Below are 21,476 nucleotides of genomic sequence, written 5' to 3'. Positions count from 1 at the left end.
GAGAAAGAGAACTCGGATTGGGAATGCGTTTTATTTTAACCAACGCTTTTTATAACAAAGGACGAGCGGGTTAGCAACTCGATGCATTGCAGATATGACGTGACTAACTCTTTGTAAACTTGGCAAAATTAAATTCTGCATGATAAATTAATACGAGACACAATTTACTCAGGTCACGCGTTTGGCGTGAATATTGCATATGAAGTATTCATACGCAATATGAAATAGAAATAAATGATCGATATAATATAAAATGAGTTATAAATCTATGCAAATTAATGGCGAAATCTATTCAATCGATATGCTTTCAATTGATACGAATCTGCTGGAAGGAACGTATGAAATGTATGTATGTATATTATTTAGTTTTGTAAAATTTTATACAGAAATGAGATTATGAACTAAAGTAATGTTTACATATTTTAAAATAAATTGTTAAACACTGGAGCGAATTTGCGACGTTTTGGGTGGACAACCCCAGACGGAATTATCCAAAGGAAATTGTGGAGACTTATTTAGTTCGCATTTTGCAGAAAGGTCGAATGGGTATTTTTAACAAAGAAAGGCAATGAACTTTCTGGAAGGGACGATTTCTTTGTTTAACTTTTTGAATATTTTAAGCAAGGGTCTCCTTCCACGAATTTTAGTTCACAAGGGTTACTTAAATACGATCTGGTTTAAATGTTTTCAATCTTAAGGCAACAAAAAGTTGGAAAATTTTACCATGTTTTAAAAATTATGTGACCACTTAATTTTGGGTTGACATATTTCTTGAGTATTTTGGGTTGGATTATGTATGAGTGTAAAAAAGATGGCAAATTTTATGATAATTTCAGGGGAAAAGTTTAAATTCTATGTGAGTACATATTTGACCTCATTTGCATACATGGGTATATAGAATTTCTGGAAGGTTTACATTTTTGTTACTATTATTTTACATAGTTTAAGGATTAAGTGCATATTTGTTTGGTATGTTTGGTGACTTGCTGGTGGGATTAGGACGAATTGGGTTTCATTTAATTTCTGAACTTGAGAACGTTGTGGGTCAAGTACATAAAAGATGAACGGCAATGTGGTTTACATAGAATTGAAGTCGATTCCTCATTTACGAAGGGAATGGAAAAATTCCAGATGAAGGAATCTGTAAATATATGTAGCACACAGATTCAAATGTCCCTTACAGAGCTATTTTATGAGCGAGTATTAATAGTAGCATGATAATTTTCCAAGTCAAATCGAAAATAATATCCCTATTTTAATTTAATCGCACGTGTATTTGTACAAACATTTCACGATTTTGCATAATCAAGAGAAAAGTGAAATGTCAAATGCACAAGTCGAAATCCATTTATTTTGTATTCCATTCGCTATCCCACACAAGTAGAAAACTGCAATAATTAGATAATTAATTATACTTGTTAACATCCTCGTTAACGGCTCGGCTCATCATTTTCTTTTTAATGCAAATTATATACGAATTTATAATGCAGAAGTGTATGATTATTTTGAGATTTAATTGCGCAATGGTACACTACTTACTGCATAGCGTTTGTAAACGCCTTTCAAATTAATTCCAAGAAAACTTGGAAGTGATTGGTGAGAGATTTATTTGACTTTCTTGCTACCATGATTTGCCGGATCGTGTCAAGGGTAGGTCACAATATATCACGCCGATTGTCACCCATTCTATCTCAGCATACTCACGAGGTCGAGGACTGTTCATAATTACTTATTAGCGTCAGGGAGAAACTATATAATGTGAGTATAATGTGATTATCTTATTCCATGGCATTTTCTTATGGTAAAAATGCGCCCGTAATAGTGAGCTGAGAATGCATTTGTACATCCATCAGTAGTGCTAATTATGGACAATAATTTATGGTGTGAATTTTAGCACAATAGCTCCAACGCGTCAATTTTTTCAAAATTATGTTATCGGACATCCCTTCGGTTTCCTTCATTTGTTAATTTTCAACGCCGTTTATATAAATGAAAGCTTCGTTTTTGTTCCAATAAATAAAAGTCTCATGCAAATATTTATGGCTGTTCAACCATTTCCTGAAAAGTTAAGAACAAATTATTGGGAATAAAAATAATTGAATATCGTGTAAATCACCCGACGACAAATCTTAATGTGAATTTGTATTTTTATCTAATGTCGATCAACAATTGAATGCCCTTTAATCAACACTTTACGCATATAAATTATCAAAATTGCGACAATTCTCAATATTATTTTATGATTGTACGGTTCATCTGATTATTCTAGTAAGCTAAATAGGAAAGCAGGTTTCATTATGAAAATTATGTTAGCGTGAAAAAAGTGATAGTGTTCCCATAGATATAGAGTAGAATAGATCAGGCTTCTTCCATATAGTCAATGTTAAAAACTCGGCAATGTTTTTGAGGTGGGACTAAACCCTGCCTGTGTCTACAAACCAAGCTTGTTAAACTCCGTATTTTATTATCCGACACCACTTATTTTTATTTTGGCGTTTAAATTATTCAATTTCGTATGATCTAAACGCCAAACTCAAAATAACAGGTGTCAAATAATAATTTTTTAATGATGTGCAAGCGTGCTAAGCATTCCATGCGCTACCGTGCAACCATGCGTTATCCCCAAATTATCCCCAAATTCTCCTCCATGCCGAGACGCTTTTTTCAAAAGTAGCCGAATCTACTCTACTCTATATCTATGAGTGTTCCTAACACTGTGTTTTTCAGACAAACTAAAGAAACACCATGTTTTTGTGTTTTTCCTGGTATAACAGGATATTGTCATAAAGTCACAAGTCACCAGATCATGATTGACTGCGTTTATCGACAATTATAATCTACAATTAACCCCCAAGTATTAAATTAAAGAACTTTTTGATATTTTAACGAATCAAAAAGTAAAAACACTTGTATAAAGGAAATACTGACTCGTGTCCAACACATTTAATCAAAACTTAATCAGTCCATCTAATTATAGGAGAAATTTTCTCCGAGAAAATATCAAGATTTCGTAAATGTATATTAAACGACCACGTTATTTACGTAGTCGTAACGTGGACGGGTAAGGGGTAAGTAGAAAAATCTGAATGACGCATGTGAGAAGCACGTTTTCTATGTATGATTAAAATTGTATTTTAAATATTTTACTGTCAGGGCACAAACCTAAAAAATCTTTCAAAAACACAAAAAAACACCGTCGGAATATACCGTACCTTGGAATATTGTTTCGGGAAGTCAAACTTGAAATCTGAATCCCTAGTGAAGTTGACGATTTAATTGCATTTTCCATTTCATTAACAATAAAATTATGACGTGAAGTGCGTGTGAACTAGCGGACTGAATTAAATTATTAATGAATTTGTCGGATTGTATTTAGCAAATGTTTATAACAACAATGTTGTTTGTAAACAAAAGCAATTGTGATTAATTAACAATAATTAGAAATTTTTATGTTTATTTGTAGAGTTGATATGTAACAATGTGCGTAAATAGCATGCGTAATTCGAGCATTCATGGTTTATACATAAATAGGCTTCTTAAATACGACTAATTTATTTTTTTCTTGCACAAACATGTCATAAATATAATACTTAAAAGCACCCAGGTGTGCGAAAATGCAAATGCAAACTGCATGCAAACTTTTAAAAAGTTACAAAATTTCGCATTTCAACATTTCACACCAAAAGTGACAAAACTAATTTAGGACCCGGCAATTTACCCGGTGAACTAATCTGGTAATTTTTTAACCAATTTTGATGATGTAATCGTGGTTGGATTCTGAACGGTTTTACATCTATCAGGATTTTTAATACACCTATATTTCTTTGCATAAATAATAATTTTCTGATAACATTGGTTAGCAATTAGATAATAGTTATTCTTCTATATTATTTATATTTATTGTATGCTGGCATTGGCTGGCAGAATTTTGCACACTCTTGGAAATTTTTGGAAAAATTTCAATTAGTCGATAAATCCATTCCATGTCGCATCCTTATCAATGTATTAAGAGATTTCTAAAAATTATAAGTTTAACACTTTCTTGATTTCGGAGGGTAAATTTACAATTCCATATGCGTATGAATGCGTAATTTCATAATTTCTCGACTGATTGTTGGCCTGTCATCATTACCGTGTCATCTTTTTTCACCAGAATTGACACATTCTACATACATACTTATGGTTAGATACTTATAAATGCATTAATATTAATGGATTTTCAGATTATGCTGACCAGAAGAACATGTTTCGTTTTCATTCTGGTAAGTTCTCACTAATTTCAAGTTTGGGAACCTGCCTCATCTCAACATTTTGGCAAAGCAAGTTCCCCTTTCGCTTGAGTGACGTTGATGCGGCGATGAAATTTTTAGCAATGCAGCGTCACCCCCTTGTTGCATTGAAGCAGCTGGGATAAATGTCAAATTTTAAAAGGAGTATGCAAATTGGTTACAATTTAATTCAAATGCAGGAAAGCGTTAAATACATATGTTTATTTTCTTTAAAATTCTTCGTATTCTTAAATTTTTGTAAAATCGTTAGCGTTTCTGCTTCAGCATGTATACATATTTTCATCTCCACAAACATCAGAGCTGGGCTCCCCTACCGCAACTTTAATGACAACGAATTCGTTTTTTTGGGGGGTTTTGTGTATTTTTACATTTATTTTGTTACAGACTTTAGAAAATGCAAGATTTCACTGGACTGGAAAAGCTTCTCATGCATTTTGAAAAGACGTTTTTCATGGGCTGGGTGCATTTCGATATTTCTGGAATCAAATCTTTATTCGTATGCACTTCTCAATGACGATTAATGCATTTAAATATGATCTGTTGTCTGTTATATTTAAGGCAAAAATTCGATGAGAAATTAATTGTCTTAAGAGTTTAACACAATTTTTAGTCTAATCGCTTTGAGTTCGCATTTCGTTTATGGTTCATTTCTGACGATGAAAATGAGATGAGACGATGAGACTTGACTGTAGTCTCCCCGTTTGAAATTCTTATGAAACACGTAATTGGAAGTCAAGTTTATTTTTTTAAACGTTAACCCCTAAAAGAAGTAATTCATTACGACATTTGAAACGCAATAAATACCGAGTTTGTAAAATTGGAGTATAAATCGCTGCAAAATAAAGAGAAGCTCAAGATTTTCCTGACCACCTAAATATTTAATAAGGAGGAGAGGCTCTCCACATGCACCTCTTGAAGAGAGTTTTGTAACTTGCGATAAATATTTCAAGCTAAAAACATAGATTTGTATTCAAAAATGTTAAATGAAATGATGATTAGTAAATAATTTATTTATTAAGTAAATACTAAATATTGAAATTTATATAAATAACATTTTTTTATTTACAAATTATGAATAGAATCACGTAAGAGAAATTCATCCTGTTTTGCGAAAAGGAAGGAAACCTGTGGTACATAATTGCAGAGGGCAATTTACTCAGTTTAGCAGCAGAAGGCAAAACTGTGCAAGTCACAAGTAAACAATTAACAAGTCTTTTATGACACGAAATGAAATGACGTGCCGACCTGAGAGGCAACATTCCTTCATATTACACTAGAAATAAACGCCGCAACTATGATTTTCATACATAATTTCTGCTAACTTGTGAATATAATCAGTGTCAAGTCACAGGAATGAAAATGAAACGAGTTATTCGAACCAATCATAATCTGAAAATGCGTTAATATTAATTAAATTAAAAACTATGTAACCAATTCACTCACATTCTCGTATTAAGTAACTCCGTAAGATTTTGTAAGTTTTGTTATTTGTTAAATAATTCTATATTCATAAAAATACAGAAAAACACGTGCTCGATAAATTTGCAACCTTCTCCCTAAATTGTTGCAAAATCTGGGTAAATATTTACAAGTTTATAGATTTTACCGAGTTACGAACATCCGAATGAATTGCAATAACAACAGCGCTTGATAAATAAATACTTTTCTAAACTTGAATGAAAATGTATTATAAATAAAGCATGAAAATTTATACTAAACAGAATTCAAAAATAATGCGAATATGTAGAAAATTATCAAATCTGTAAAACCAAAATTGTTTTCATATGTATTTTCGAAGTGAATTAGCATGTGCATACGTACGCTGTAGAATTTCTTAAAATTAAAAAAAACTATATACATTTTCTTTATTACGTGTAAATTATTAAGCATTTCACGAGAAACGGTTGATGCTGTTGTGATTTCATTACCCAAATAATAATAGTGATACATTTAATGTTACATATTCGCATTTTTTTATTAAGAGGAACACCTCTCCTCATAAAAAGGATGCCCTCGTCGTCTAATCACCACGCTGAAAATGAATTCGACACGGTAATTTGCCGCGTAAAGGGAGTAATTTGTGTAAAGACGTGACATTACGAGTCCGTGGGGTCAGCGAAGGTCGAGAAGCAAGCAAAGTAAAACAAGATCATGTACCATGTGCAACTCCGCCTCGACATGTGTGTTGTCTTAAGCTTAGTACTCACGATGGACTTTACGCGCGGAAAACGACTTTTGCAGAAATTCTGCTCAATTTAAGCCCGAGTGGTACTCAGGTCTTCGCGTGAAACTTGTGCGGAATTTTCCGCGCGAGCAGTTTACGCTCAATGTAAGCTCAAAGTTTCCGTTAAATCGAGGCAATTCTTTCACGTGAAATGTGAGCGGAAAGTGACTCGCGGCCCTCTGAGTTCAAAATAAGAGGGCGGAGCAACCTCAAAATCTCAGTTTCAACTCAATGGCAAGGCGGTTAATTTAAAATGGGGCAAAATGAAACCTGTTTTTCAGCTCAAATGACCTGAGTACCTACGAGTGAAAATTGAGCGAAATATACGTGGAATAGTGGTATTTTCTGCCCGCTTACGAATTTCTCTCCAGCGAAAAATTTAACAGAATTTAAGCACGATGAAATTCCGCGTGAACATTCGTCCTGAGTACTAGGCTTTACACCCTAAATGATGATTTGGTGATAAAACACTACCATGCTGAGTAAGCTACTTTCTTACCGGTTCGATTTGAGTTTTTCAGAAATCAGTGTATAGGATTTGAATTATGGAATAGCATTATTTGCTATGATAAATTGTTGCGAAATTCGGTAGGGACCTGTTACTGACTTTTGTCAAATTTGTCAGTTAATACTTAAAAGCATGCTTGAAAAAAAATAACTGAAATGATTTTCATGTATCTATCTGTAAATTAAAATTTCTGCAGCGCTATGAAAATGTGTAGCTTTCTTTTTTGCTAAGGTTGAACTCCGGTTGTTATAAATATTGTTTCTCAACTTTTTAAATTCTAACTTGGCAAGTTACTTATTTGGGAGGCTAATGTAAATTTTGAAATAATTGCTAATTTTCTAAACGAATTTCACAGTTCAAATATTTATTTGTCACGATGTATAAATTTGTTATCAATCAGTGCAAATTATAACCATCTGAACTGTTTCAAAAGGCGGTGGTAATGAATTAAAATGAATTAGTATAAATAAACTTGTTGCAGATGGTTCCCAAATTATTTAGTGTTGCATTCTTAAACTTGAAGTTTGATTTGAATTCAAGATCCCGTTTTGAATCTAGATCTGTCGATATGTACAAACGAGCAATAAAAAAGCAACAAGAGTTATCGATTACTTTGAAAATTGATTGACTGATTCATTTCACTTTATTTCGAAATGAATAAAAACCTTTTCATTCCTAACGCATATTTAACGACATTGTTGTTCTTGTAGCATTACGCTTAATGATTGTATTTTAAATTTTATATAACTTTCCCTCAACGACCAAAATTGTATGGTGGATGGTAAAATGCAATGCAATGCAACGTAATAATAATTGGAATTAATTTGCGGCTCAATTTTCCCTTTTGTGTGTTGGGGACTTTTTTAGCCGAGGTGGAAGCCAGGAAGCTCAGAGTGTTATGTACTCGTCTGACTCGTTTTTCTTATTAATTTTCTGAGAGATGTGATAATAATGTCATTTTTTGTTACCATTTTGTGACTCTGGTTAAGTCGAGGTGTTGTGCAGGGACGATGTCACTTGGATAAGTTTGAAATTAAAAACGCGATAACACAGTATTTTTTGTGACGGAAATTTCCCTGTTTTTCTGTCAAGAAATTAGCCCAAAGATTTTGAAAGCTCTGTTACTCTTAAATTTTTTGGGGCAAAGATTTTATCCTTGTAAATCGTGGGATATAATGTGAGGCAAAATTCTTATCGAATTGATAAGGATTTGTTGCCGAGCGGTGGCAATAATTGTTCACGAAATTCACATATATCACCCAGCGGGGAGAAACCGATTTAGAAATTTGGCTATGCACAGATTTAACTATTGTTAACAAAATCTCAAAAAATGGTTTCATATCGACAAAAAAATCACCTGGATGAACGACCCTCTAAATAATGTAGCAATTTATAGTAGACAGGGACCTCCTCATTGAGTAATAATATATAGTATAGTAATAATTTGACACACAATTTCTAACTCCAATTTGTCACTCCATTTCTTCCATAAAATCCAAATTTCGAAATTTCTTATCAATCCCCCTGTAACAATTTACAACCAAATTATTGGTAATATATTTTTGCGTGAATTATATATTTTGGATAAAGTGAATGGGGAAATGTGACCCCTTCTTCATGCACGGCCCCCATGGGAAAGACGACAGGTTTCATTTTATCTCCTGGTGAGCTTTGATTTTATTGGGTTTCTTATTGCGTGTCTGGCATCGATATGTTTTCGATTCGTAACATTGTCGTTGTTTATGAGAGATGAGGAATTCAAGAATTTATTGGTCCTGTTTACACAAGAAATTTATTTGCCATTGTTCTTACCAGAGAGGGAAATCATTGTTTTGATTATGTAGATTTTTGATTTTCCATTGATTGATTATAGATTGGTTGCGGTTTTGTTTGAGTTTCGCAGATTGATTTAATTGGATGATTGCTATACAGTATTCATAATTGAATAAAATTGGAATTGTGCATATATACGTAATGAGGTAGGTCATGTTGTACACGATGGTTACGCTGCCTAAGTTTTATGTGCAAAACTAAACTTTTAATGAAGTTTAATAAGTTTATGCATATGTACAAGCTTATTAAATTTATTTCCATTCCAATATTTCTAATTGTGTGATAGAAAACTTTGCCAGCTGAAGTAATTGGTTGCAGAATTTAATGGAAACTGATACAACCTTCGTGTTCAAGCAATGAAGAGAAAGGGAAGGATATTGATTGTTATTTATTAAGACTTGGATTTTTAAGTTTGTTCAGGTTGTCTTCAAAATAATCTTGTGAATCGATAATGTTCTATTAATGTTAATGCTTTATTATAATGTTATATAGAGTTCACCGGCATTTTTAAAACATAAGGGAGATTAGATTCATGTTGCTTTCGCAAATTTGTTCTGGATTTAAAAATGATATTTTTTTTACCAAAATTTGATAAACGAAAATGCTAACTAATTATGCAAACATTTGCTAAACAGAACGTACAAGCAGAAAAGAACCATAATATGCGAATATATCTTTTAGCCTAAGCCACCAATATATAGCAATTGTTTAAAAATTTTCGATTAGGTACTACATAAATTATTACTGGTTTATTTATGGAATATGGGACATTATTATGAACAGATAATTTTCTATTTAATAATCGCTTAATCAATTCACGCGAACCTCCGAAATTCATTTGATTACGAAGAAAAATCATATTATACATCTGATAAAGATCAAGTGTATTATTTGATTTAAGTATCCTAGGTTGGAAAATAATTTTACAAATTTTACAATTCTACACCGTTCACAAAGTTAAATATGCCATTGGGGCAATTCTTGTAGCTACATTACATTTTGTAAAATGTTGTATTTACGTATTTACTTTTTCAAGCAAACGCCTATAATTATAGAAGAAGGGGAGTCCGGGATTGTAAAATTAGTTTAAGCAGGTTGGTTTACGAATTTTTACAAAATCAAGATACATGCATATTACAAAATTTGTATAATTTGTGATTTTCCCTGGAGTTTTATTTATTTTATCAACGTTTGCCAGATGGATTTTACGACGTCAAAGGTGTACAAATTTATCTGTAACAATTGACTGCGTGAATTGTCTCATTATATTTTAAGGTGAAAAAACTAATTGGTGGGGAATGCATTGTGTAAAATGCCAAGATTTAATTAAATTTCTCACAATTTTGGTGCAAATGATTCATAAATTTTAGATTTCTTTTGTTTTCGCATTTCTAAAAATTACTTGTGTCGCCTTACTTCCTACTCCTACTGGGAAAATATTGGCGAGTAAATCTTGACTGAATCCCATTTCAGAAACTGATACAAAAAACAATAACAATTGAACATTATAGAAAAAGTACCCACGCTATTTCAAACCGCACCATAATTTGCACTCTAAATAATTCGGGAAAAATTGTTGCGAAAAATATACATCATATTCTTGGAAAATTGCAGAAAATTCTACCAATTCCATCGAGTCGTATAAAACCGGAATAATTAGCTAATTGTTTAGACAAACTTTTAACAAATTATACTAACAAACTAATAGGTTACATAACAAAGTTAATAAATTAAGAAATCTGATGCAATATCTTTGCATCATAAAATCTGTAACACATCACAGTATGTGTATTAATGTGTATTAAAATCATTTGCTACAAAATCGGTAGCAAAATATTTTACCAAATGTACCAATAATTACATAACCAAATTGGTAAACTGGTCGTAATATGTAGTTTAAAAAGATCGTTAAACTTTGATACATATGTTTTTAATTTTTGGGTAAGCACTCTGCACCATAATTATGAAAAGGTTATAAAATGTGTGACCACTGTTGGTTCAGATTTTATTAAGAGTGGACGAAGCCGTCTCTATTTTGCTCAGTCTATTATACTCTCACTTTCTTCCCAATAAAAAACTCACCAAGAAACTCAACCCATTAAATCAAGTCAAGTTTACAAAAGTCAAGTTATAAGGTGAAGGTAGTCGACTGACGGAAGTTGACTCACTTATCGCCATCCTCATCTTTCGTAATACTCGCATTGAAGTAGAAAATCTCACCTTTTTCTGTCCCCCACTACGTTTGTAAACTTTGTAATGGACGATTTGCAAGGCAATCCTGCAATACTATTGTAAAGTAAAGGGTGCTGGCTGTAGTTTTTTAGGGGTAAGAAATTACTCAACTTTTGAAATTACGTATTTGCTTCCTTTCACTTGTGGAGGGACAAGTTTGGTCCATTAGCTCATTCCGTTAGTTAGTTTGGTCTCAGGGGTGGTGGATGAAAGAAGAGATAGATATTTGCGATTAGTGTGGAAAAAGGGTGTGTTTTTTTAGTTTAAGGAAAAATTCGAGGACGTCCCCGATTTTGTAAAAGACCAAGAATTTTATTTTTTGTGAAAGGTACAAAATTTAAAAATAAGACGACTCTAATCTTGGCAAGTTTAATAAACATGTTGCAAATTTAGTAAAACGGTTCTGAGTTTATTAACGTGTTTGCAAAAATCTAATGCAAATTTAAGTTTGAAGTAATTGTAAAGAGGTCCAAATAATTTATTATTGTAATAAATCCTACGAAAAAGTTATCGTGATTTGTGTGTAATTAGCTTGATTTGAAGTGAAACAATGTGAAACTGTGCAAAATAAGATATTGGAAATTGCAGAATATTTTTGACAAAAGTTTGAAATTTGTACGCTGGAAAGATGGGAGTTTTGCTGCAGAATGTGCGCCAAGGGCTGAACCTCCTGTTTACGCCGGTGCTGTATTATGGCGTCATGGCGAGCGTGGCGTTGCAGTTGGCGACGTGGGAGAAGGGGGACAGGACGCAGGACAAGTTTCAAGACCAATACCAAAATCAGGGCGACAAGTTCGACTTTATTATTGGTGAGGGAAATATGAGATGGCACGTGACCACGAAAATTTATGCAGAAAGATTGTGCTGGACATTTGTGCAAGCTTTGTAATTTTGAAGGCCGTATAAAATGTAGCAAAAAGAGTGGCATGTTTAATCCCGAGAACGGTGACCATTTTACCGACGTCGTAAATTTGTAGCTTGCAAACCAATATATTTGGATCAGAATATTTATTACACAGGTATCGTGAATCAAGAGATATTCACGCCAATGTGTGTAACTGAATAAACTCCACAACTTAATTCGTACATATCTATGCAAAACCTAAAATTTTAAAACATTCCACAAATTTACGAACGAAATCGATTACCAATTTATCTTTATACCATATACTGATTGATGGTGTCTGTTTACCTATTTCATAGAAAGTAAATATTACGTTTATTTTGTAAAAGCTTATAAGACGGTTTTGCAAAACTTGTCAGTTTATAAGCATGTAAAATATTACAACCATTTTTAAATAATGCAGAATCTCAAGTTGAACAAATTTTGACCACATTTTGAAAATCGTGTCTCAAGTTTTTTTGTACACTGTTAAAAATTATGTGGTGTACGATTACTAATAATCCTAAGTCAATTTACATGTATGGTCATAAAAATTATTGAGGAGGTTCGTTCACCCTAACTTAGCAAACTGTGTAAAAGGTATTAGTAAAATTTGAATATTTCCATACTATGCGCAACATTTGCAGATAGCATGCTAAATTTTCTTTCAGAATTTTATAATAGGTAGGTTTTGTAACTTTGACAAGTTTACAAAATTTGTTTACAAGCCTTTTCAATTTTTCTCTCCACGTTAATCTGAAAATGTGATTACACCTTTGCAAATTGGGTCTTTTAATCATACAAGATTTGTTAATTTCTTTTAATAACATGCATTTAATGTAGACAAGATCCGCTACAATTTTCTTTTCCGCCGTGAACTAATCTTGCAAAGTTAACACGATTTACGAGACATTATTGTCACTCAATGCGTAAACAAGAAAATTCTATGAAAATGCAAAAAGAAGAGAAGGGAAATTTTAGCCCATTTTTACATTTTTTAGCCGATCTGTGACAATTACTTCTTCTCGAAATAAGAGTGAAATTTAATAATGCTACTGTTATATAAGTTTAAGGTTTACAAGGTTTTATAACGTAAGAATATTTATATCTCAGACAAGCAGATAAGCTTTTCTCGCAAAATGTGTGCACATGTAATGTTACAAATTTTATAAATTTATTCACTTGTAATTTAATATGAATTTACCTAACAAACAATAAAATTTTTGACACGCGGCTCGTCTTAATTGTTTAGCACATTGTAAACTAATCTTACAACTAATCATGGCACTAACGAAACCAGCTCAATATCTTAACTATATTCTTTATAATTATGAATTTTATGTACTCTATGGGCAGATTTTGCCCGAAAGGGTTTTATTAAATTAATAAATCAATCAAAATCAACTAGTCTTACAAAGTATTTACCAGTAGCACGCCCTCGGCTTTCAACATTTCAAAGCAAATGTGCATGAATTTTAGGTACTAAATGTATGGTACTTGCACTCTTGCATACGGAAGAAAGAAATTGTATGTAGAAAAATGGGCTAAAAAGTCGGTGTCTCAATTTGCCTCATTCTTAAAGAGACGTAGATATTCTTAATTTATTTTCTTCCATTTTTTATTAGATATCATTTCTGCGTTCACATTGGCCTCTTCGAGAACAACTTATCTTATCTGCAGTAAAATAATTTATGTAATTAAGAACATCATCAAGCAGACAAAATTTGTCTCATTTTGCCTCCCATATCATTTACTTATAATTTGTCCATGTTAGTGATTATTTTCATTTTCTAACTTTGAATACGTTGAGTTATCATTTATCCTAGTTATCATTTTAGTGACAATCTTTTTCGATGTGGTTATCCAAAGTCTTATCGTTTTCTTTCAGTGGGTGGAGGGACGGCGGGGTCGGTTTTGGCGAACCGTCTTTCGCAACATTACAACACGCTGCTGCTGGAGGCAGGCGGGGAGCCGAGTCCGCTCCAATTCGTGCCAGGCTTCGCCCGTGCCATTGTCAACCACCCCCAAGTCGATTGGAGCTACATGACCGTGGCGCAGAAAAAAGCATGCGCCTTCTCACCCCTCAGGGTAAGCCACAGTATATTTCAGCCAATAAAACTGATATAAAACCATAACTCCTTCCTCAAACCCTCTTACAAATTAGTTCAATTTTATAAAGATGTTGATATTAAAATACTTTCTGAAAATGTTGGGAATAAATTTCCAAAAGCTAGTAATTAATATTTGGTCCATTCTTTACGGATAATTTAAGAGAGCGACATGGTCATCCGGAAAGACGCTGGGGGGCAGCGGCTCTTTGGACTTTTTGACCTACTTGCGCGGAAATCCGGAAGATTTCGATAACTGGGGACGAATCACAGGGGACGCCTCCTGGAACTACGACAACCTTTTGAAACATTTCCAAAAAGCGGAAGATCTCGTTGCAAATTCGACGGATCGTAAGTTTCTAAATTTTTAAATACGATATCAATTGTATTCTACCTTTCAAGTCTTAAGTTTCCGGATAGTTATTTTGATATTGAACAGCTTGTTAAAATTAGGCAGTTTTTGGGAAGTCATGCCGAGAAATTTCAACGTTTTCGGAAACGTTGAAATTTCTCGTCATGCATAATTTTACAACTTAAAACAAATTTTACAACACTGCTCCGAAGCAGTGTTTGAAATTATGCATGTTCTAAACGCGATGGTAGATTTGTAACCCGATCTTCCTGTATATGTACAAGTTTACTTGGCCCATAGCGTAAAAAAGCATCTCTTGGCTGATACTTGCGATAGTTTGTAAATAACTTTGAAATCTTTCCACGTTTTGAACAAACGCGGAAGTGAGCCGGAATTAATTTAGAATTTGTCCTTGTTATTTTCCAGCTGGCGCACATCGCCACGGAGGATCGCTCAGGATTCAAAAGTCGGATTATCTTCCTCTCGGGAAACAATTCCTGTCCGCGGCTGAGGAGCTGGGATATAAAAATGTCGATTTAAACGGGCATTTCACCGAAGGTTTGGGAACTTTGTTTAATTAGTGCAAATTTAGCGTGGAAATTTTGCAAATTAAAGAAAAACATATTGTAGGTTTCGATTACGTATACTCGACGATAAAGAAGGGTGAACGACAAGCCCCCGTGCGAGCATTTCTGGACCCTGTTCGAAAGCGGAAATCGCTGACCATTCGAAAATTCGCCGTTGTGTCGAAGGTATTATTTTACACGAGTAAATCGTAAACTTCGAATCTTGAAATACCCTTTAAATATCCGACATGCACGATCAAATTAATACATAATTGGTTGTTAAGATTTTAGGTCTTAAGAATGTTGCTTATCATTGCTTATCATTTTGCAGATCAAGTTTCGCGAGGACACGACGGCATACGGAGTCGAGTACGAGCGTCACGGTGAGAAGTTTCTAGTTTACGCGAACCGTGAAGTTATCTTGTCGGCAGGTGCGGTGGGCTCGCCAAAAATTCTGATGCTGTCCGGAATAGGGCCCAAAAGACATTTGGAAGAGTTCGGGGTAAGAAAGTGATTACAACTTTTCAATTTGCAAAACTAGTTGTGAATTTTTGATATATTTACCTACATACTTTGCACAATTTCTGGTCAAATCATACAGCTAAAATAATTTAGAGATGCAAAATTAACATTCAAATTGCATTTGCAACGAGGAAATTACTCTTTCCTAGAATGGTGATGTTTGAAATCATTCAAAAGTGACTTGTATGGAAATGTGTCTTTCATGATGTCATTCACATTTACAAGGGTGCAAACATATTTATATGCACATGCATATGTATGTCTATATTTTATTTTATATGCAAAGTTTGTAAAATTTTTCTACAAAATTTTACGGAATTTACAAAATTACCAAGGACTGCGGTATATATTGGCCAAATTGAAATTAGAGTTTTACACATGTAAAAAGTATCTACATTGCATAATTCAGGTTCGAGATTAATCACGATGTTTCCCACAACCTTTGGCCAGAATTAATTGCAATTTAATTTACAACTTTGTAAATCTTTCTTGGAAGTGATGAGTTAAAGAAATGATTTATACAGGTGAAAGCATTGGTGAATTTGCCAGTGGGTCAGAATTTGCAAGACCACGTGGGCACGTATCTCGGCCCCTTTTTCATCAACGAGCCCCTCACTTTCGCCAAGGACAGGGACATCCGAGCCGAGAGCTATGTCGAATACGGGGGCCAGGGGACAGGGCCACTCAGCTACACCGGATACAGCGCCACGGGTGAGCACAATAATTGTACAACTGAAGAAAATTCACGCCAGACTTTGTGAACTTGTTTAATTTATAAATGTCCCAACAATTTGCGAAAATTACGAAGGAAAATCAGGCAGATTTTGTGGAGTTTACTAGGCTACAAATACATATTCGCATAAATAGTCAGCAAACGTAAATGCAACCACTTCTTCTATTTTTACGAAAAAAATATGAGATATGAATATTATTCACACAGCTTAACTCAATTGCAATTAGATTTAGCAACTTACATAATTTTCTTGTCACATGATGACGAATTTTTTGTAAGGAACTACATATTAAATTACAAAAAAATGTGGCATTTATTAGGTCTGATCTCGTCCCTGTACGCGAAAGGTCGCGGCGAAGCGAGCTGGCCTGATCTTCAGCTTTCCCTCTTTCCGACCACGGTGGAAAAATCGTTTGCGACCGACCTGGCCCACACGCATGCGCTGAACGCCGAGGTGCTCAAGAAGTACTACGCCCACGCCCTGGGGAAGCACTCCTTCCACGTCTGGCTCAACGTGGCACGACCCGCAGGCCGCGGGGAGATCAAACTCGCCTCCCGCAACCCTGCCAACCCGCTCGTCATCAACCCCAAGTACTTGGAAGACCCCTGGGACCTCGACGTCAAGGCAGGAGTAGATGGACTCAAAAAGGCCCTAAGATTGGTCGAAGGGTGAGAAAGTTTCGCAAAAAATAGCAAGAATTAGTTAATTATATATGTAAATGCCATGGACTTTGGGTAGCCAAGTTCTGAATTTTCGGAGTTATTTCCCCGAAAAAGATTTTGTAATATTCAAATTCTCCACTATACGTACGTATGTACTTATGCAATGTAAATTTTTCAAGTAAATTTTCAAGTAAATTTTTCGAATAAAAAACAGCATGGGAAGGCATTCAAGATATGGGTTGCTTTACTTCTAAATTAGAAGTTCTAATCCTCCATGACATGAAATGGAATAATCGTACCAAAGCGAGAAAACGGTTAACGCTTCTTATTCAATGTCTGAAATTGTAATACATGATTTCTAGAAACTATATATTCAAAAACTTAAAATATTTTTAGGATTTTACAGCCAAATTGAATTGAACGAAAAGTTTTATTCTTGAATAATCTTCCAATAATTTCTGCAGCACATTAAATTAATGAAACTTGTACACCAAAAATTTGAAATCTCCCTTTTTGAATCTCTTCATAGATCCACCGCCTTCCAAAATATCGGAGGACGCTTCACCTCAGAAATCCTACCGGGCTGCGAATCCACAAAGTTCCGGTCGGACGAGTATTTCGAATGCTACCTGCGCCACTTCACCGTATCCGCGTACAATCCCGTCGGAACTTGCGCCATGGGTCCGAAGAACTCACTCTTCGCCGTCGTTGACTCGAAACTCCGCGTCCTGGGCGTGACGGGGCTGCGAGTCGTGGACGCGTCCATAATGCCCGCGATCGTGTCGGGGGGAACGACGGGGGCCACGATAGCAATCGCCGAGAAGGCGGCAGACATGATTCTTTCGCATTGGAGCAATCACGTCCCGCAGGAACTGGACGATCTCCTAAACGCCGGTGTTTCTACCTTGGCGCAAGGTCACGGTCAGAGTCATATTTCCAATTCGATCGCGGACTCGGGAACGGCACACTCTGAAACAATAGTGGCCAAGCTGGAGAAACCTGTGAATTTGTTCTTAAATGGGAACAATGACGTTTTGGCGACAAAGGTCACGACCTTGGCGACGACGGCAAGTGGTAACATGATGAAGCATATGAGCCCGTTTTCTGTGACGATAAAGACATCCAGCCCTACACCGATTCCAAAATTGAATATTCCGACCACCACGACGCCCAAGCCGTTTTCGTTCTTGTCTTTTATGTCGTCAACTTTGGCGACGACGACGACGACGACGATTCCAACCACGACAACCACGCCACCACCACCGAAAACGACCAGTAAACCCGTCATGTTGTTCAATTTGGAGGTGAACAGTCCGACCCACATGTCGTTTCCCATCGTCTCTTCAACAACACGAAAACCAACGACTCATTACCAGAAGAAGAAGCCTTTGCGGAAACTGATTCGTCCAACGACCTCGTCGCCAAAGGAGGTCTCCGTGTCGGAATCCTTACTCAAAACGTACGTCCCAGCAACGTCACCACCGGAAACGTCCACAATTTCGTCGTACTACCCGGCACAACTTATTTCCTCGGATTTTCCCGTGCGACAAATCTACCCCGACGTTCCGACAACGTATCGTCCCGAAATTGTCATGATTGACCCGGACAACGAATCCATCCTCGAAAGTCTCGACCCTGTCAAACAGTCGCCCTTACCTCCGAAGGTCATGACCCAGTTCAAAATCGAGCCCGCCATCGAAGAAGCCTCAACCACGAAACCCATCATGTACCAGATCGTGGGAAATGTGGCTGCCAGCCAAAACATCCCGTCCTACCAGTACCACCCGATAGTCGCCAATTCGCCACCAAGATTCCATCGACAGCAGTTCTACACGGCTAAAAATCCATCGCCCACATTCTTCCGGATGTCGCCACCGCCACTGTCGCCACAAGGTGTCGCCACGTCAAGCACGACGACAAGTTCGCCTGTCCCGTTCCAGTTCAACTTTCCACAAGAGGTCTTGGACAATGTTGAGTTCGACCGCTTTACACGGCATCAAAATGGGAACCGATATCTTGAAAAACCGATAAAAACCCATACTCACCAACACCCGGGTAAAGTCGTGAGGCGAGTACCAAAACCGAGTCTGAGTCAGAGTCAGAGTCAAATCCAGGCGAAAATCATGGCCGGGTTGAGACGCTTCATTCCTGGAAGGGGTCAAGGTCAAGGTCAAGGTCAGACTATGGTTCAACCGGCGAATGTTGTTTACCAAGGCGAGGACAGCGTGGGATCGGGAAGCGACCACAATTACGAGTCTTTTGGGCGGATAATTTTCAATAAGTTGCGGGAAAGGAAGCATAATCAGTGGAGGAGGTATCACCAGATAAGTCAACCACACCAGATGATAAGCACCACTTATCACACAATTCCACAAAGTAGTTATATCAACGCTAATTAATTAAGCTCGCACTGAAATTTAAATATTTTTGATATTTTTTTTACCATTAAATCTTAAAAACTTGTTGACTTGTTTTAACTATTGTTATATATTTTTTGTATTAATAACGAGTGCGTGCGTGTGAACTAGTCGGATGGAATATTTTAATGGTTTCTGCAATTTCGTTTAGTTCTGTAGGTAGTATTTTCATTTTGTTAAATAGTTTCATGGACAGTCGATTTGAATGATTTTTTATCTAATGCCTCCGTTATTTGTTGTTATTACCTATAATTACATATAGAGAAGTTTTGTTCAAGTAAAAAAAGTAGAAAATGATTGTAATTTAAAAATTATAATTTTTATAGATATGCAAAGCATTATTATCTATGCAATTTTATGAAAATAACTGTTATATCTTACAAATATTTATGAATGCACACCTCTTTTGTAACTTTTTCAACAATAAATTAAGTGTTTTTATTATGCAAAAAAGTTAATAAAGTATATAAAGTTATAATTTAAAAGTTATAATCTATTTCACTGTAAATATAATTTAAAGGGTCGTGGTATGTGACCTGAGCGTCCGAGGATTAAATACTACGTAGTACTCACAAACGCATTGGGGGAGATCCATAAATTATGTCACGCAAAAAATCCCTTTTTTAGGACCCCCCCTCCCCTGTTGTCACGCCTTTGTCACGCTAGTCGTGACCCCTCCCCCCCTCTTGTCACGTCACGCCTGAAAATCTGAAATTTTCCGATACCTAGCAGGAATAACATTCATATTCGTAAAGTAGTAAATATTGCGTAATAGCAAGACTCACAAGGGAATCTTTTGTGCTGTGTCACCTGGGTTTATTCACAAATTAACTTTATTTTGCCAAACTTCATGAAGCCACGCCTCTTTCATAGAAGATGTATTGCAAATAGCGGTGAAGCGAAATATTTCCTCAATAACGAGTGAAACCCGTGTAATTTTACAGGATAGGAACAATTCTTAGCTCTGTTTATACTCATATCTATCACACCTTTGATGGAGTGAAAATTCATAGCGTTTTAGATTTGTAAATAACAAGCTTTTCCAAAATTCCCGTTATTTTTTTTATTATTATTTTTAGATTTCAAAAGTTGAAAAAAATCCACGAAATTTTTCATTTATTGCTATACATTTTTTTAATTGTTAACATTTTTTAATCATGCAGCTGCCTCCAATTAGTACATATTTTTGAACTATGAATAATATGGTTCTTTCGGACGAATTTTTTAAATTGTGGAAATTTTTGGAGATTTAGTAAAGTTTCTTAATTGTTAAATGTTGTTGAACAAAATTACACCGATTTTTTGAAATTGTACAAACTGTACGGCACTTTACGGCACGGAGTTTTTTTAATTTTAATTTTTTTTAAATAAACAAACAATTGTATATTGTGCAAATTATTAGAAGGCTTGAACAAAATTTAAAAACGTGGTTGAAAATCTTAAAATCCAAACCTTGGTCGAAATTTTGGATGATCATCTTCTCATCTGATATTCGGGTGGACAAATATTTCTAAATAACTGCGAAACTGTAGTTTGGCAGAGAATTAAAATGTGAGTTAAAGTTTGCATTAAGTTAGGCCTGCGAAACGTGATGTCACGGATCGGCCGAACCCCCCCTCCCCATATGTCACACTTTGTCACGGATGCTTGGCACCCCTCCCCCCCATCTTCAGCGTGACATAATTTATGGATCACCCCTTGTAAAACTTATAATTCACGAGATAACAATCCTCAACTGTTCAATGCACATCACTGATTAGTACATTTTTGACTTGACTATTGAAAATTTGACAAAATTTCAAATTAATAGATTCCAGCATAAATTAGAATCCATTTTTACTGCAATTATGTGTAAATGCACACAAAAATTACCAGTTTCTTTATTTCTAATTTCATTCGCTACTTGATCGGAGACATTTTTTCTAAATTATTGCTTTCCTTCGGACAAACATCGCAACTCTGGACAAGGTTCGAATTTATTACGAGCTCCTTTTTGGTAGACGTATTTATGTATCTACATTGTTTGATCAACTGGTGCGAGAAAAACCGATACTGAATTTGAGTCATTACATAGTATTGATCAATCAATTTAAACTGGCTGGATTTCTTTCTGGACTCTTTCTCTGCACTTTCACTCCATCCGATC

At 35.2% G+C, this 21,476-nt stretch overlaps 1 protein-coding gene across 2 annotated transcripts; it reads left to right on the top strand.

Moving 5' to 3' along the window:
* Positions 1 to 2,691: 2,691 nt before the first annotated feature.
* Positions 2,692 to 19,616, top strand: LOC110862165 (glucose dehydrogenase [FAD, quinone]). Of its 2 annotated transcripts, XM_035845263.1 has the most exons (10): positions 2,692 to 3,068; positions 3,154 to 4,262; positions 13,858 to 14,057; positions 14,242 to 14,428; positions 14,856 to 14,987; positions 15,060 to 15,181; positions 15,327 to 15,497; positions 16,042 to 16,228; positions 16,571 to 16,919; positions 17,443 to 19,616. In XM_035845263.1, exons 2-10 carry the CDS (start codon positions 4,244 to 4,246, stop codon positions 19,310 to 19,312), a joined length of 3,237 nt encoding a protein of 1,078 aa, XP_035701156.1. In that variant the 5' UTR covers positions 2,692 to 3,068; positions 3,154 to 4,243; the 3' UTR covers positions 19,313 to 19,616. The 2 variants fall into 2 exon arrangements, with proteins under 2 accessions (XP_035701156.1, XP_021967034.2); XM_022111342.2 differs by lacking the exons at positions 2,692 to 3,068; positions 3,154 to 4,262 and adding an exon at positions 9,082 to 11,895.
* Positions 19,617 to 21,476: the final 1,860 nt, after the last annotated feature.

This window comes from Folsomia candida, unplaced genomic scaffold (genome assembly GCF_002217175.1).
Source record: "Folsomia candida strain VU population unplaced genomic scaffold, ASM221717v1 Fcan01_Sc049, whole genome shotgun sequence".
NCBI classification, from domain to species: domain Eukaryota; kingdom Metazoa; phylum Arthropoda; class Collembola; order Entomobryomorpha; family Isotomidae; genus Folsomia; species Folsomia candida.
Note: the sequence above shows the minus strand (reverse complement) of the source record. Positions and strands in the feature narration are given on the sequence as shown.

Excerpts from the sequence above, each read along its gene's own strand:
- LOC110862165 (XM_022111342.2), top strand. The coding sequence starts at position 11,715 with ATGGGAGTTTTGCTGCAGAATGTGCGCCAAGGGCTGAACCTCCTGTTT. Across the intron at positions 11,896-13,857 it reads CAAGTTCGACTTTATTATTG|TGGGTGGAGGGACGGCGGGG; the intron begins GTGAGGGAAATA and ends GTTTTCTTTCAG. Across the intron at positions 14,988-15,059 it reads AAACGGGCATTTCACCGAAG|GTTTCGATTACGTATACTCG; the intron begins GTTTGGGAACTT and ends AACATATTGTAG.